The 18321-nt window shown below is 40.6% G+C and overlaps 1 protein-coding gene across 1 annotated transcript in view; it reads right to left on the reverse strand.

Moving 5' to 3' along the window:
• Positions 1 to 5010: 5010 nt before the first annotated feature.
• METAP2 (methionyl aminopeptidase 2) overlaps positions 5011 to 18321 on the reverse strand; it is a 34538-nt gene continuing 21227 nt past the window's right edge. The window contains exons 5-11 of the mRNA XM_067559787.1: positions 12963 to 13124; positions 11077 to 11258; positions 10888 to 10982; positions 10683 to 10779; positions 9977 to 10080; positions 7996 to 8111; positions 5011 to 6775 (exon numbers count right to left, since the gene is read on the reverse strand). Coding sequence (XP_067415888.1) covers positions 6523 to 6775; positions 7996 to 8111; positions 9977 to 10080; positions 10683 to 10779; positions 10888 to 10982; positions 11077 to 11258; positions 12963 to 13124 — 1009 coding nt within the window. The 3' untranslated portion in view covers positions 5011 to 6522. The remainder of the gene's footprint in view (positions 6776 to 7995; positions 8112 to 9976; positions 10081 to 10682; positions 10780 to 10887; positions 10983 to 11076; positions 11259 to 12962; positions 13125 to 18321) is intronic.

The following is an 18321-nucleotide window of genomic DNA, read 5'->3' on the forward strand; positions in this document are numbered from 1 at the left end:
CACTATAGAAACTGAGCACCTTCAACATAAAATTGATAGCAACAGCAAAATGTGTCATGGACTTCATGGAGTCTTGTTATCCTGCCTTGTGGTTTTGACTTCTCCCCTCTATTTGAGAGCTTTGGGCTGCATCCGTTTCCCACTAAATATCAGGTAGTTTAGAGTTGGGGTGTGGTCAAACCCTGTGGAAATCTGCTCATACATCAGATTCTCTGCCTCTTGTGGTGCAAGGTGAATGGCAGTTTAGTACTTTCCAGGTTTATAGGTTTGGAGTTATTTTCGGAGAGGACACCAGCAAACAAGAACCACTCCGCCCTCCCCCCCCCCCCCTTTCTGGGAGGAAAGCCAGTCTCAGGGTTCTGTACCACAAAGAGAACCAACCTGTCAATCTCTCTGCACACCCCCACAAAAAATCAGGGCAAAGTAGGCCAAATAGCTCTTCGTATTTTGCTTGCTCCATCTACAAGACAACCTTTGAAAAAGTCAAAAGGGGAGCTCGTTCTCAACTGGCAAGCCAATATTGTGCCAGGAGAAAAGCCTGAGGGAGCCTACACACCTGAGTCCCTAATAGACTTCAGCCAGGGCTTCAGCCAAATGCTCTTCAGCTGTTGGAGCTTAAAACTGTCTTCAGGGTTAGGTGTGCAAGCCACCTCAGCCTTTCAGGTTAAGTGGGTAATCAAGTTACTCTGGAAGGGATTTCATTCTTTCCAGCTCTCCTTTCCAAGAAGAAAATTTAGGCCCTTTTAGGGATTTTCCCTTATAATTCCTCCCCAATCATGTATCAGTTGAGCACTGAGGCTCAGACTTCCCCTCCCCATTCCAAAGTGCTGACAGACCCAAAAGGACACCAACCAAGAAAACTCATCCACCCTAAAAGGCAAGAGAAAAAAACAAGGCTAATGGCACAGGAGAAAGGTTCCACGTAGTGTTCATGGCTTCTGCTTAATTAGTTTTTTCCTAAAGGATGGGGAACTCTTTGCTTTTGGATTACAATACTACCAGATCAAAGCAGCAGATGTTCTTTCCCACAGGGAGGAAAGTTGTGTCCACCACTGAAATCCAGCCAGAGGAAGAGGATGAGCAGCCTAAAGTCAAGGATAACACTAAAAAACAAATGGAATTTACCATTTTCTTCATTTTTAAAATGATTTGTCTCCTTTCATCTTAAATATTATAGAGCCTGAAAGCATCAGAATCCTCCAATTCCATGGCAACCACCTGGGCAGAATAGACATATAACCACATAGGAAGTCTGTAAAGCTGTCACCTGGCCATTCATCAACAACTTCGTAAATCAGTACAAGCATGACCTTCAATCCTCAACAGTAACATCCTTTTGCAAGATAATGTTCCAAGTAGTCCCAAAATAGAATACTACTAGTTTTAAGGGATGGATAATTCTTCTTTATTGCTCACTACATCTCAACCATGTTGTACTGGGAGAGGCTTTAGGATCCAGAATGGAAAATTTTCTTTCCCAATTGCCTTTCAGGGACAGACTTTTGCCCTGATAAATCTTTCAGGTTTCTCTATAATAGCCTTTTTTGTTTTTTAAATAAAGCGAAGGGAGCTAGTCCCACACTAGAGTAATGAGGGCCATGTAAGTACCGGGCTACATAGATTTATGTATACAGTTAAAACTAAATAAAGTTGCATTCAGAAGTTTTTTAGTTATTTTAATAAGAATTCAGTGTGGCGATACAAATTTGGAGGTACTTGTCTTGGGTGTGGCCAAGCCCCAGAACCGTTTGGACAAGCCTGAACTGTTCCTGATCTTAGAAACTGATTCTAGAAGTTACTTTTGCACACAGTGTCAACTTGAAAATCTGTTCTTTACTGAATGACTGGAGTCTTGCAGAACTCTCACGCATGGCAGCTCTGCAAAATCTGCTTGGTTGCCTTTTACCTTGATTATTAAGACTGCGGGTTTGTCATGGCAAAAAATGCAAGTCACAATCTTAGCTGCAAAAATCCTAAAAAAATAATCACAGCACACTTTTTTTCCAAGTGAATGAAGAGATTTTACTTTTTAAAATGTACTGAAACATTTCAATTTATAAAACAAACAAAAAATGTCTCATATTTATATAGGAAAAATCTATAATAGAATACCAAAAAAAAATTCTTATAAAATGATACCAGGTCTTGTCTAAAGTATGTTATGCATTCCTAAATTACATGGTTTTATAGCTCACCTGTCTGCACTGAACACATTTACATATAAAGAAAATGAACATTCTGCAAAGCACTATTTTCTGATAGGAGAAGACCACTTTTCATGTTTAAGGAAGGCTAAAAGATGCTCCACAAAATACTGAGTAGCAATGACATTTTTAAATTGCAAAAGCCATGACAAACTTTGATTAACCATAAAGATAACCTAATTTTTTTCCTCCCATACAAAAATATTTGAAGCAACTAGGATTTGGCAGAGTGTTTCTCTAACTCCAACCACCACCTGTACAAACCAGACTAAAGAATTCCAGTAATGTTTACGTCACAGCATTAAAAAGTTTCTCTTAACTCTTTTAAACTTTGTTTTTTGTACCTCTATTGGATTTTCAATATGGTTTTCCATACTGGAGGCAGTACAGAAGATGTATAGTGAAGAACTGCTGTTCTGCTAAAGAACTAACCACTTTGTGGTAACTTCACTTTGAGGACACACTTACTTGAAGTTTAATCTTTTTAAAGGCACAGTACCTCTTGCCTAAAATATATTAATTTAAGATACATGCTACAATATGAGTCAGGTTGCTACATACCTCAGGCTCAAAGTGCTGAAACGGCTACATTAGCTCAAGCGATGAAGTAAAGAGAAGTGTGCCATTTACTACTGCTCTTTACTTAGCACAGTTATTTTTAAAAAGTGGCCCCCTGCCTCTCAAAAGAAATATCAGGGTGGCAGCCTTCAGCAAGAGCTACAATTTTGTGTTACAGAAAGTGACTGCAGCTCACATGTCAGCCATGCGACTCTTTCAAAGTGTCAGATTTCACCATCCTTACTCAAGCTGAGCAGTACCTGCAAGTAATCCCACTGGTCTCAATAGCAGTTCTCCCAAAATAAGAACTACTGAACCTGGCAGCAGACTCTGGCCTTCAGAATGTAAGCTCTTTTGGGCAACGGCCGTCTCTCTGTATTCTGTGAAGCGCACAGCAAACTACTGAACAACATGCAAAGCATTCAAAAAACAACTTTGTGTAATTATGTCCTGCTCATTACAGATACAATTTGCATCTAGCAGTCTTATGGTTCCAAAACATGTTTACAAGAAACTTTCTACTCAAGCATCCCCGCCCTCTATAATCCTTGTGCCTGCCACGCTCCTCAGGCAATACCGTCTCATGAAACAGGAAGTGCCTTGCCAGTTTTAGTGCCTGCTCCTTGCTACAAGATGCCCTGTCTCAACATTACTGCTGGTTGAAGTAGGCAGCTCAGAAAGCAAAGGTGCAAAAACTGTATCTGCCCAACATGGGCAGAGCTGTGTCCAGCAGCAAGAGGATTAGACAAGACACTCACTCAACTGACTAAAAAGCACCACCATCATGTTATGACAGCCAGGCAACCAGCACAGTGGTCCATGGATCACCCTATGGAGTAAGGGAAGACTATTTCCATGGAAACATTCAAGGCAATGATAAAAGAGCAAGAGAGGAACAAGAAATGCTCCATCAGGAGAAGGAAGAAAGACAGCAGTTTATTTAGGCCTAAATATGAACATTAACTCCTAACTTTAGAGTCCCATATTTGAAAATCTTGGTCAAAACCTCCACTGTTAGATGACAGATCGAGCTATGTGAAGCAGATCTTGATAAGATTACACCACATGCAGTTACAGATAGCACCCTTGTCTTATGTGGAATCCATTCAGGCATGATACCAAAAAACCATATGCAAAGCAGATGCTTCCTTCAGTAGAAATGTACTGGGCCACCAGAGTGCAAAAAACACACACTGCAAGAGCTAAAAGACTGAAAATTACATTTCAAATAATTATTCCCCCTTTTACTTGCTATTAATGCTGCTGCCAAAGTTCCTAGTGTGTAAACTGGCAATTAGGAAATTAGCAGAAGCAAGAAGGTAAACTAAAATCTTTCCCCATTTCGCTGTTCCTTTTTTTTTTAAACTCCGCATGTGGTTTGGGTGTTGGGACAAGAAAAGGAGGGAAAACCACCCTGTCCAATAAGATTTCAAAGTTATTTTCATATGATTTTAACAGCTCTGGAAGTGATCAGAAAAGCTACAGAAAAAAGAATGATGTAACCTGTAGAAACATAACCAGAAGCTATAAGGCTGCTTCTAGACTATCAAGCAGAGAATTAGTTGATGAGAATGGTACAAGCAAATTAGCAGATAAGCTAAAAAACAAAAGGCAGGTCAACGTTTAAAACACTGCAGTGAAGACATTACTAAGCCAATGGGAGAGCTTCTCCCATTGGTGTAGCTGATCCACCTCCATGAAAGGCAGTAGCTCCTTCGACAGGAGAAGCCCTCCTGCCAACGTAGTGCTGTCTACCCTGTGGGTTAGGTCGATAAAAGTGTTGCTCAAAAGGTGTGGATTTTTCACATCCCTAAGCAACGTAGTTTTACTAATGTAAGTTTATAGCGCAAACCTGGATAAAGTCTTCCAGCCCCAACCCTTCCCCCAAATAAAGCAATAAACATAGGCACCCACTACTGGTACTTTACTAGTACAATGGCTAGAAGTGTATGGCGCCATCGCTGGCCCTGCCAATACATTTAAAAATCACAATTTAACTGCCTAACACAACCCCACCCCTACCACGGATCCTTACAAATGCTAGTTTTCATTACTGCAAGGTACTCACTGCATTATGCCCTCTTGTGATCCAACAAGTTCACAGACATATGTAGATGGTGTTGCCCACTCACTAGCTGGAAATACATGCAGGAGATATAGACTCCAAAGTGGAAACAGTCAAACAGTAATTAAGTCAATGAGTTTATTTCACTCATTTCTAAAAGCAACAAATATAAAGTATGGAAAAATCAGGAAAGATCCTGTGGACCTACTTTCTTTTATTTTAGGCATTTTGCCACCTTTTGTTCCCTCCCTCAAAACTGGTGACCAGGAGAGCTGCAGCTCATATATCAGGGTCCTGTGAGATCAAAATACACCCTTTAATCCAAAAAGGGGACATAAAGTACCTAATATTTCTAAATTAAAGATAATAAAAAGATTTGAAATAAAACAGAGGCCACCTTCATATCCTCCCAAAAAGTTTTCTTTTCCTAAAGCAGGTATGTTTAAGGCACTCATGCTGACTACTATAGAAGCTGGCATATTTGTTATCAATAACTTTATGCAGAATTTTAATATTAGTGACTCAATAAGCAGGCAGTGGTGTTAAGCCTACTGTAGTTCAAGCTCTAAAAATCCTAATGATTTAGTAAAATAAACTAATGAATGAGATTCGGCTAGTCGTAACAGAAAGATAATGATGCTTGTTACATCTAGAAAGTGTCAAGTATTCCAATTTAGTTTGCTCATCTGGAAGAAGATTCAACTACGCACCAAAGCTAGTGTTTTCATCCTCACTACTGAGTCTTTATACTACCTATACTGTGTTTTGAGGAGGCAGGAAACCAAGATCAATTAATATTTAATTTCATGCAATGGGGCATGCAAGTACCAAAGAATCTGAAGTGACATTTTAATATTAAAGGCTGACAGCAAGTCCAGTGATTGTATAAAGTGATGCATTTAGCTTAAGAAGGTGTATCAGGTGTCCTCCCTACTGAGAACAGCAGCAGAGGAGTCGGCCAAAAAGTACTTGCTAGCATGTTTTAATACAGAAAATGTCATGATTTGAGAGTGACATGCTCAACAACACAAAAAACAACTGCTGGCACTGCCACATACTATACTCCTTGGCCTAGCTCCCAGCATAGATACTACTGTTAAACAGACGATAGATTGTCAAGTTTCACATAAATGGTAGGACAGGCCCAGTTTCAAGACAATAAATGGCAACTGGATTTTTTTAAATTATTTAATAGAGCAGTTTCCGCAGCAGACTCCTGCCCAGAATCATAACCAGACTTTTAAAAAGTATATACGTGTTTAAGATCTGAAAATCTGTCTATTTTTTACAAAATGGATTCCAGGAAGTTTAAAAGGCAATGCCATAGAGGGCTTAGGCGCAGAAGTCAGGTGTAATCATTCAAAGCATTCAAGTAGGAATATGGTAATATAAATATTTGAAAAAGCATCTCATCATAAATGTTCAAAACAAAATGTATAACTCATTCCAAACTTAGCACATATTTCCCTGAACAGAAAAAATATATGTAACCTTCTGAAATATTTCTAGAGGCATGAAAGCTTTTCCTTGGTTAGTTACATTAGAAGACTTGCCTTTGATTAAATTCCTTCCTTTCCAAACATGGAAAGTATTAGATCGGTCCACTGTTAAAACAGACAATACGTTGCAAATTAATTCTGGTATAACGTGTTCCAACAAAGCCTAGAGTATAAAGGTGTTGAGGTGACACTGAGTTTAGTAGTCATTTCCTCTGCTGACAACTTCTTTGCATGTTGGGCGCAATAATATAGTATGCTCAAACTGTGCGGTATATGAGCCTTTAATGTCGCATAAAGGAGGATATGGATCCACTATACCCAAGTCACACAGGTTCTTCAGAGCCATTAGATATTTACTTTCTCCCAGACGATCTAGCCATCTGCGGCAGAAGGCAAGAGTGCCAAAGTTTTCATTGATAACATTTAGCAAATGTTTTGCTCTTGGAAGCCTAGAAGAAAGAATGAACTGAATTAACTGCGAGAAAAAAAGAGGTACCATCAAGAAAGCATTTAATACAGAAATAAAAGCCACCAGTAAAAAGATAAATATGTGGGTGTTACAAAGCTGCACAGCCTATGATTTTGATGTCTTTTCACATCATCTAAGGTTCTATTCATGCAAAAAAGTTAAACCTTTATTTTCCATTGCAAAAATACAGCCTTTAAAACAAACAAAATGCTGCTGTACTATTAACTCAGCCTTGAATGAGTACTCTATTGTCCTGAAGTTTCTAATGTACTATACTAATTTGAGACTAATCTGGATAATTTGAGATTAATCTTGATATTTACCAATGTTAAATTTCAGTTCTGAAAGTCAAATAATTTGTAAAATCTGTAACAAATGTTCAAAATATGTTTAATTTTCAGTTAGTTTGGTCATGACAGCTGAGAAGTGGGCAACTTCAAAACTTCAGTATTTGCAGACTTGACCTTTTCCTTTTGCAACCTTAACATTAATACTAAAAAGCATATACTGCATTACACACACGTGTAAATGTTGTGGATGTAGTAAAAAGACCTTGAAACAGTGCTGTGTATTTAGTGTACCATACCATTACTGCTATACTCTGAATACCTGTGCTTTAAAAATACTTTTATCTGCTTCATTTCTTAAAATATCATGTAATGCAATCCCAGTGAAATCTGGAAATCAAACTAAATTAGTGGGGTTACTACATTTTATGTCAATGCACTGTGCTGAAGAATTATGACACTAATAGTTGAACCAGCTCTGTTCCCAAAAAGACATTTGCTTATGCTACAGAATCTTAAGTCATAGAAGCGCAAAGAAGGAAACAAGAGAGGCATTCTGAGAAGAGAAGGGGGAGTTGTGAAGTTACAAAAAATATTTATTTTCAAATTATGTAAATTATGGTGTAAATAGAGACTACATTTAGATGGGTATCAGCTTATCTAATTTTTTTTTTGGTTGCTATTTTCAAGCTCTGGCGCAAGAACTGTGTCATGCTGTATGTGCGAACAGTCTAGTACACATTCATGTGCATATTACACCACAGTTCATGTAAGAGCATCATTTACATTACTCTTTTCAACTCCCTTGAAAGACCTGATATTAGTTAAGAGTCTTTGCTGTGCCCGAGCCCTACAGAAAAAAAGTAACAACTTCATCTGGTGCAGTAAAAATAGCTTCAAAACCAGATCTAACCTTATTGGCACATGCCCAACATCAAAATTTTTCATATAATGAGAACATTCCATGTCATCATGAACAACACCCTTTCCTGTGCTACCGAAGGTTTCTATAGCATATATTTCACCTTCCTACAAGAAAAAAAAAACAGACAAGTGAACATTATGTAAAGACATCAAAAGAAAAATCAATAGTCAAATGCTAAAAATTCTTGTATAATTAAGTTTAAGTATAGCAAAATATGAGCAACATGGAAGTGTATATTACAAGGAATTACACATGGATAGGTTCTTTAATTAAACAGCACCCTCAAAACTCTGAAATATTTAAAGCAAACTACATTTTAATAACTCTAATTAATGCTATGCTGTTAACTGCCTGACAGATGATATACAAAACCTATCCATTTACAAAAGCCAACATATGAAGGATATGACAAGCTTTTTGCAGCTTGCACACACAGTACTCCTTAATCTTTTTCTGCAGGGGTCATCTGGAGAGGTAAGAAGACAGTTAAATCCTTGGTTTCTTTCTTACACTGCTAACAAGAAAGTCACTATAGATAACAATTGCAATGGTGCTTTTTTGTGACAAGAATATGTCTATTAAATTGACACAATTTTTCATAAGCCACTATACATCTGTCAAATGATAGTGAGTGACCCGATTACTAGTGACCATGGCTGGATTAGAAGCAGTGACCTAGAAATAAAATTAAAGGCTTCTTATCCCATTACCAATCTTCTAAACAAGCCCTGGATTTCTTATCTTGTTATTCAATTTAAAAATTAGACATTGATCAAAATGGCAGCTGGATGCGCTTGGGACCTAATGTAATATATTTATTGCCTCTGTGCTTGGAATAGCTTTCCTTATCCCATGCAACAAGTATCCTCTCTCCTCCAAAATGCTTCATTAACCCCATCTTTCAGGTAACGCACCTATTTTAAGAATAATCTTTGATCACAGATTACAAGCATGCCTAATTGTTTTTATCTGTAAAAATCAGACTGCAAGCTTTTCAAAGAAAAGAAACATGTCTAGCTCTATTTGCAAAGCTTCTTGGACAGCTAAGATACTACAGAAATATTTCTCACTCAAAAATTCATTCAAAGAATTAAGCTTGTACATACATAAAGTTAAATGACCAATAAGAACAAAGTCTGTTAATTTATAGTTAAAATTCCCCAATCAACCTCAGCAGACATATTACTGCTCATCTCCTTTACCATAAAGGTACCTTTTCTACACCCAGTAACCACACTGCAATAACCCCTTCTGCATTCCTGATATAGAACACAAACCTCCAACCTCACCACAAATAAAGATTTACTAAGCACATTTCAGGGGCCACCAATGCATACAATATCTCTTCCCTTCCCATACACACTTCAACAGCTAGGAACACTTATGCCGTATTTCTTATCCTCCATACAGATTCCAAAAAGTATTTTACCTCAGAATCACCATTCCACCAGAAACTGAACAGTCTAAACCACTGCACCCACCCTCAGTGAAAGAACTTCTGAACTTCCAGATTCTTATTTTAAGTTCATCCTCAAACTTAAGAATTCCTGGCTCGTTTTCCCTCCTAAAATCTACAATAGTCTCGCAATATTACTTAAATATTGTATATGCACACAATTTTAACTAACGTAAGTCTGTTTAATAATTTCCTTATCCTCCCCAGGCTTTAGATTTCAAGAAGTTTATTACAAGAGCGCAGGACTTCAACTTCAGAAAACGTGACTGGTAGCTGGAATAGTGAAGGGGAAAAAAGACACGAGCCATGAAGTTGAAATACCAAGTCCCAAAGTGATATTCAATATTTCATAAAAACAGCACTATGCGTAGCAAGGTCATTCCCTACCATTTATTTTCCATGTGGTCACAAATACTATGCACTTGGACTATGCAGTAGATAGTTTTCCTATGGTGATATATTTAGAAAAGGTCAAACAGAAGAGAGTTAAATACTTATGAACTCTCAGTTTACCTCCATTCTTGTTGCTTCTCCTCCCTTCACAATGGGCACAGTTTTTCCAGCGTGTATCCTATATTGCCCAATTGAATGTCCATTCAGATTGCGAATTGGTTTGACTGTTATAAAAAAAGCAAAATATAGACAGTTAGGTAAGTCACTAACAAATGTGTAACCCTTCAATGCCACTGACTATATTAGCCCACACCAGGAGCACTGGAAGCAAATTCAAAGACCCACATGTGTTGCAGAGGGAACAAGAGAAAAATCACTCCACTCTTGTATAAATTTCAGTTAGGCAAGATTCTAACTTACTGTGTATATGGAGTGATAGCTTTATTACTATGACAGACAACTCAGGCCTTAAGGAAACCTGATTCATAATTCTAACCAATAGATATTCAATGATTTCTTATGTATTTTGCAAACAAAAATTATGAAAGGCTGTTCTCACTTTTAGCCTTTGAGTACAGCAAGTGTTCCTTGAGGATAAACAGTAAGAGTTTGAAAAGAACAGAGAAGTTCTCAATCATACAGAGAGCAAAGTTCCTTTAGATTACAGTTGAGGAAAGTGGTCATACAAGTAAGTTTAATGAAAGCTACTTGTACCACACGTACACTACCACAAACAAAGATCACTTCAATGGCTAAGAATAAAGTACAATTTGTACAAACATTCCCAGGATAGCTATTACTACATACTATAAAGGAGAGAGCTTGCCTTGATATGTTTTGCCATCAATTTCGACCTCATAGGACTCCATAACTTCTTGGATGGCTTCACCAACATCACAGAGACGAACATCTATTCCAGCACACTGAAAATAAAGAGATAAACACAGAAAAGTTTTAAAACCTATTGTGGGGGACTTAGCTTCTATTTAAATGTCAGAACACAGCAAAATTAATTTTCATAATTAGGATACCTTTATTCCAGTATTAGTGGCATCTTTTACTGCTTGTAACAGTCTATCATATTTTGGATTGAATGTAACAGTAAAAGCACAATCAATAATACGACCTGAAATCAGAAAAAGAAATTAATTTGGTACACTGTTTGCATCCAACAAAACAATTCAACAATATAATTTTATAATTCATAAGGGAAAACTAACCACTAACGTGTGTCCCAAAGTCTATTTTGCAAATATCATCATATTGCAAAACTGTAGGATCTCCAGCATTGGGAGTGTAGTGGGCTGCACAGTTATTCAGAGAACACCCAGTGGGAAATGCAAGACCTGCATTTAAACCATTTTCTTTTATCAGTTTGCGTGAGCAGTCTTCTAGTTTTTCACTAGGAAAAGAGACGGTTTCAATTAAAATCACACAATATACTAAAACAGTTATTTTAACACACTTGTTTACAAATGCAAGAACATACAAGACAAAGAAAAGCATTAGCCTAAATATTTAATTTCAGTCTTATCTGTAACACACCATACTAACCAGCAACAGATCCAGAGCTGAGAGGTAAACATGGTTAGTGATGTTTTAGTTCCTTATTTTATTCTAATCTGTTTGAGACCGTTTAATTTAGTCCTGTCTTTGACCAGACTGATTTGTTTTCCTTATGTTTTTACCTAAATTTGGAAGAATATGCTTTACAAGCTACATTTAACTAGTCAGGCACACAACATAAATTCTGGGCAAATGAAATTGAATTGTTTTAGTACAGTTACGTATGGCACAGAGACTTTGCAGTCTCAGAACTGTTTAGTAAGGTGATTTCCACCTACTCAAAAAAGGTAATCCATTACAAAAATAATATTACACCATTTCCTTTTATTAACGATGGGGGTAAAATTAAAACTTGTTGCATTATGTATTTTTTCTTGGGCTTTGCCTACACTAGTATATTTTTAGCCACTGGTATAGCCACAGTGATATAGCTCTGTCAGTGCAAGTCCTCATATAATTCCAGCCCACTGGTGTAAACTGTGACTCACATCAATGCAGTTTATCCCAATTTCATCCAACAAAACTATTCACTTAAAATAGTTTTGAAAAAGCTTATATGGATAAGTAAGCCTCGATAGCTTGTGATACACTAGCAAAGGAGGCCATGTCTTCAGGAAATTTCTGTTTATAACCTAAAACATTCAAGTTAAGTAATTCAACAGCATGCCCGATTTGTTTCAGACAGACTGAGGATCACAAAGGCAGCTGTCTTTCACCCTCTTTGATGACACATTTTCCTGCCAATACCTGCAGTATGTTTTGGAACTACAAGTTTATCCCAATATCAAATGCTAAAGACTCAGAAGAGAGATTAGCTGGATAATTATTTCTTTTCAATATTAATCCTGACAATCAAAAGTTTTGATTTCTGAGCTCCTAGGGGAGAATGTCACAGGAGGAGGATTGCACTTGCATCTCCAGAAAAAGCATGAGTAGAATGAAAATGATGCTAGTGAGGAAGCAATATATGTAGGAAAAGTAGTGCTGTGGGATAGGTGTATACATGCTAGCTTTGTGCCTCTTTTCCCATTCCTAATAGCAGATTGCACCTATGCTGCTTCTACACACAGTACTTTATTGGCAACGCTGACAAACTCAGAACAGATGCTTGTGCCACTATCAGAGTCACTTGCTGCCACTCCTCGTACCCTGAGGAAGTCTTATGTACAAGAAGAGCAGAGGCACAGAACCAAAAAAATATATAACCCAGGTGATAAAGTGAGATACATACAATGATAAAGTTAATATGGAAACTCAATATGTTCCCATGCTCAGTGGTGGAGCACAGACTAAGAACTGCTTGCAGTGCTTCCAGTGAACCCTATTCCACTAACTAAAGAAGTGGTGCTGATGGACTCTACAGTGAAGAGAAAATGAAAGGAATAAATGGGGGGACACTGGAAGAACTCACCAAAAAGTACCTTGAACTGACAGCATTCAAAATGCAGTCGATTAAGTGTGTGACTTTTGAATCTCTCCCTCAGACTACAAAAAGCAGTTTTTATAATAGTGTCTTTCAAGGAAAAGTCTTTATTCTCACCAGATGTCTATCATTGTCATTCCAGGTTTAATCCAGCTCATTACGTATTTCCTCACTTGTCTGTGTGCCTCAGCAGCCTCCCGAAAATCATTCCAAGTCTCTTCACTGGCTTGATCTAGTGCTTTTTTTTCATCATTTGTAGTTCTCCAAGCAGCAGTTCGCCTTTAAAGTAAACATGATGTGTAAGTATTAAAATTAAAATCACCACCAGGATGCTTATTAGAACTCTCATCTGAGGATTGCAAAGTGCTTATACAGTCATTAACTCATTAACCTTCAAAACCTTAAAAACTACAGGAGGCCCATAAAAAAAGAAAAACAACAACAAACTCTAGGCACCCTAACAATTAATGAGACTTACGATCTTAAATGATCACCCAGAAGTGAAAAAACAGTCATATACAAACAATAAATTAGCTGAGTTGGCCAGTAAATCAAAGCAGCCCCTTTAGTCTCCCAGGAACTTATGATGCAAAAGCCATGATATTTTTGAGAAAGTTGAACATCTTTCATACTGGCAGGTCAGAGACCATTTAGGTTTTGCAGGTCATGATCAACATCTTAAATTCCATTCAGAGACTAAAATACATGCAGTGTAGATCTCAGAGCCATGTGCTCTGTGACATGCTCCACCCAATAAGTAAGGTGCTGCATTCTGCACTAGCTTCAGCCTCTAAATTTTAAGCTCTAGCTCCATGTAGAATGCACCACAACACTCTAATCCTGAGTCTAGAAAGGAGTAAGGTCTCCTTCTAAAAGAAAAGCTGCATTCTTCTGGCCCATTATAGACGGTAAAAAGCCAACATGGTTACTGCTGCACTATGAACATGTAGTAGCAGCTGAGGTCTTGCAAACTCTGATGATTGGTGGCAGATGTACTCCCTCAAAGGAACTATTTCCTCAGTCCTCTCATCAGTCTGCTTACCCCACCCATTACCACCTGCTCCTCCTCGTCTGGTTGAGCCTCAGCCAGCTCAATATCATTATCAGAAATGTAAGTATTACTTTCTCCATCACCATAACACAGCCAGCTCTGGGGTGGAACACAACAAACTCACACAACAGTTCAAGAAATGAAGTGAAGAAAAATACTGCAACAACAAACTTTCTGCCTATATAAATCCACCCCACAATTATTACACGTGGAAGTTAGCCAGAATGCCTTGATTCTTACAAGTATTACTATGGTATCTTTAAATGGACACAAGTAGTTTGGACTCCAGTTTTAAGCTATGGAAAAGATAGCACATTTTCAAAAGCATAGCATCCTATTCCACACTGGGATGAAACACCCTCCAGGAAAGAGGGAGACAGTCTGCAGATAAAAGAAAAAGCCAGAGAAGTCAGTGGGAATGGGGAGTGCTGTTTACATCTATGTACAGGTCCTGACACTGATCTCCCAATGAAATGCATACAACTACAACCTCCCCCCAATAAAGGGTTTTTAAATATTTGCAAAAAAGAACAGCTCCAAGTAAAAAAAAATGTCTTCAGCTAAAAAATAAAAAATAAATAAATAAATTTTAAAAATTCAACTTCCTGCCTCACAGGGCCGTGGCTACCTCTACTAAATTAAGATCAATCCACTAACATAAAAGTGACATTTCCACAGTATTTCCGTACTTTTCATTTATATAAATAGAATAGAAAAGAATATCTAGCTACACAGTGTTTAATAGTGAAAAGAACAGTTACTTACCTCGTAACTGTTGTTCTTCGAGATGTGTTGCTCATGTCTATTCCCAAATTTAGGTGTGTGCTCGCCACATGCTCTGGTGCTGGAAAACCTTTGCCCTCAGTGGTACCCTTACCAGCCCGCTCTAGCGCCCCCTGCAGTGGTGCACACGAGCTTACATATAGGCTCCACCAGCACCCCCTCCCTCTCAGTTCCTTCTTGCTGGAACCCCGACTGAGGGGAAGGAGGGCTGATGTGGAATGGACATGAGCAACACCTCGAAGAACGAACAATTATGAGGCAAATAACCATTCTCTCTTCTTCGAGTGCTTGCTCATGTCCATTCGCAATTTAGGTGACTCACCAGCAGTGTCTCCGGAGGCAGGTAGGTGTTCATGGACATGACCCTTGAAGCATTGCTCTACCGAAGCCAGTGTCGTCCCGAGCTTGCTGCGTCAAGGCATAGTGGGACGCGAAGGTATGCACCGAAGAGTAGGTAGCTGCCCTGCAGATGTCCAATATGGGGACGTTCGCTTGGAAGGCCGCAGATTATGCCTGCACTCTCGTTGAGTGGGCTGTCAAGGACACCGGAGGTGCAACTCCAGCCCACGCATAACAGGCCCGGATGCAGGCTGTGATCCACTTCGAAAGATGCTGCGAGGAAACCGGTAGACCCTTCATCCGGTCCGCAACCACCACAAAGAGCTGTGTAGAGAGATGGAAGGGCTTAGTCCTGTCGATGTAAAAAGTCAGGGCTCTCCTCACGTCCAGAGAGTGCAGACGCCTCTCCTCACTGGAGTTGCGTGGTTTGGGGCAAAAACCAGGCAGGAAAAATCTCCTGATTCAGGTGAAAATGGGAGACCACGTTAGGCAAAAAAGCCGGGTGTGGGCATAGCTGGACCGTGTCCTTGTAAAATACCGTGTAAGATGGTTCCAATGTTAATGCCCTGATCTCAGACACATGCCTGGTCGCTATCACGTCTGCCAGGAAGGTGACCTTCCAGAACAGGTACATAAGGGAGCACGAAGCCACAGGTTCAAAGGGCGGTCCGGTGAGTCTGGAAAGGACCAAGTTCAAGTCCCACTGAGAAGAAGGCTCCCTTATCAACGGGAAAAGCCTTTCCAGACTTTTGAAGAACTTTAGTCATCATTTCATGTGAGAAGACTGTTCTACCTCCCACCAAGGGGTGGAAAGCAGATATGGCCGACACATGGACCTTAACTGACGAGAAGGACAATCCTTCTTGCTTCAGGTGGAGCAGATACTCCAAGATTGTTGGGATCGATGCCTCCGTCGGGGACACGCCACATTTGGTCACGCAGCAGATGAAGCGCTTCCACTTAGCCCTATAGGCCAATCTAGTTGATGACTTCCTGCTCTCCAGAAGCACGCACTGAACTTGGGTTAAGCAGGCCTGCTCCTCCTGGATCAGCCATGAAGCATCCAAACCGTTAGGTGGAGGGAGGCCAGCTCCAGGTGGAGCAGGTGACCTTGATCATGGGACAGGTCTGGGTGCAGTGGCAGGATCCAATGCCTAGGTCCCGCCAGCTCTACCAGCAACCCAAACCAATGCTGTCTGGGCCACGTTGGTGCCACAAGGATGACCTGTGCCTTCTCTCTCTTCACCTTCAGGAGAACTTTGTGGATCAAAGGTATTGGCAGGAAGGCATACAGGAGTCCCTCTGACCAAGGGAGGAGAAAAGTGTCGGTGACAGAGCCTGCACTGAGGCCCTGACAGGAACAGCAATGACGGCACATCCTGTTGGCAAAGAGGTCCACCTGGAGTTTGCCCCACCTTTGGAAGATGGAAGCCGCCACCTCTGGATGGAGGGACCATTCGTGGTAAGAGCAGAAGGACCTGCTGAGACGGTCCACCAAAGAGCTGTTGACCCCTGGAAGGTGAATGGCTATTGGATGAATATTGTGGCTGATGCAAAAGTCCCAGAAGTGCATGGCCTTTATGCATAGGGCAGGGGGATCTGGCCCCCCTTGTCTGTATTGTTCATGAGAATCTGCACCACCCTGTTGGCAAGATGTGGTAGAAAAACTGCACAGGCTAGATGAATTGCCCTGAGTTCTTTGATATTGATATGTAACCCCAGTTCCTCTGAGACTCACGTGCCCTGTGTCTTCAGGGAACCAATGTGAGCTCCCCATCCCAGGTCCAAGGCATCGGAGACCAGAGTTACTGACAGCTGAGATGCTTCATAGGGTAATCCCAAGAGGACGTGACTGGGATTCGACTACCATACCAGGGAGGTGAGTATTTTTGGAGGGACCTTCTGTCTCTGTCCAGGTGGTGCCTGACCAGAGAACAGACTGACGCCAACCACATCCGGAAGGGTCTGAGGTGCAGCCCGGCCTGGGGAGCCATGTAGGTACAGGCCATTATGTGGCCCAGGAGGCTGAGGCACACCTTCAGTGTTGTGAGGGGAAGTGCCGAAATGCGGGTAATAATTTTCATCATTGTTCGGAATCTTTCCTCTGGAAAGAATGCTCTGGTCCTGGATGAGTCCAGCATTGCTCCAATAAATTCTATTCTTTGTGCAGGGACTAATAACCAATTTCTGTTCATTTATTAGGAGACCCAGCACCTGCCAAACACTTTGGGTGACTGAGATTCTAGCCTTGACCTGAGACCTTGAACTGCCCCTGATGAGCCAGTTGTCCAGGTAGGGGAACACCTGCACTCTTCTCCTACTGAGATAGACCACTGCCATCGACATGCACTTCGTGAAAACTCTTGGCGCAGTCAAGAGGCCAAAAGGGAGGACCGCAAACTGGTAGTGGCCATCTCCTATCAATTCTCAGGAACCTCCTGTGACCAGGAAAGATCGCAATGTGAAAGTAGGCGTCCTTTAAATCGAGAACAGCTTACGTCACCTGGATCCAGAGAGGGAATGATGGTGCCTAGGGAGACCATATGAAATTTTAGCTTTCTGAGGTGTTTTTTTCAGGTGCCTTAAGTCCAGAATAGGTCTCCCCCTTTTGCCTTTGGGATCAAGAAGTAACGGGAATAAAATCCTTGACCCCGCAGGTCTCTAAAAACCTCTTCTACTGCACCAACCTGTAGGAGTGCTCACGCTTCCTGTCTGAGGAGTTGCTCATGAAAGGGGTCCCTGAAGAAGAACAGGGAGGGAGGGTGGGAAGGTGGGCATGCAGCAAATTGGAGGATATAACCAATAGCCACCATGCTAAGCACACATCTGTCTGATGTTACGGCAGCCCAGGCTGGGAGGAAACAGGCTAAGCGAGAAGAAAACAAAAGGGGTTGGATCCATGGAAAAAACTGGTAGTTTGCTCTTGAGTGCACCTTCAAAAGGCCTGCTTTCCACCCCGGTTATGGCGGCTAGAGCCCAGTTGAGATGACAAATGGCCCTGATGCCTCTTGTAAGCCTTGTTTTAACTCTTATAGGAGTCTCTGTGGGAGTGGTCCCCAGATTGCAGCTCATGCTATGGCTTAAAATGCCTCCCAGAGGAAGAAGGTGTATAGAGGCCGAGGGACTGCAAAGTAGCCCTGGAGTCCTTCAAATCCATGCAGTCGGGCATCTGTCTGCTCAGCAACAAGGGCCGGGCCATCGAAGGGGAGGTCCTGGATAGATTGTTGGACCTCTGATGGGAGACTCGAGGATTGGAGACATGACGCCTGCCTCATTGATATTGTCGAGGCCACTGTCCTAGCT

The sequence above is a fragment of the Emydura macquarii genome, unplaced genomic scaffold, assembly GCF_026122565.2.
Source record: "Emydura macquarii macquarii isolate MOO-44397 ecotype Brisbane River unplaced genomic scaffold, CSIRO-AGI_Emac_v2 contig_2205, whole genome shotgun sequence".
In the NCBI taxonomy this organism is placed as follows: Eukaryota; Metazoa; Chordata; order Testudines; family Chelidae; genus Emydura; species Emydura macquarii.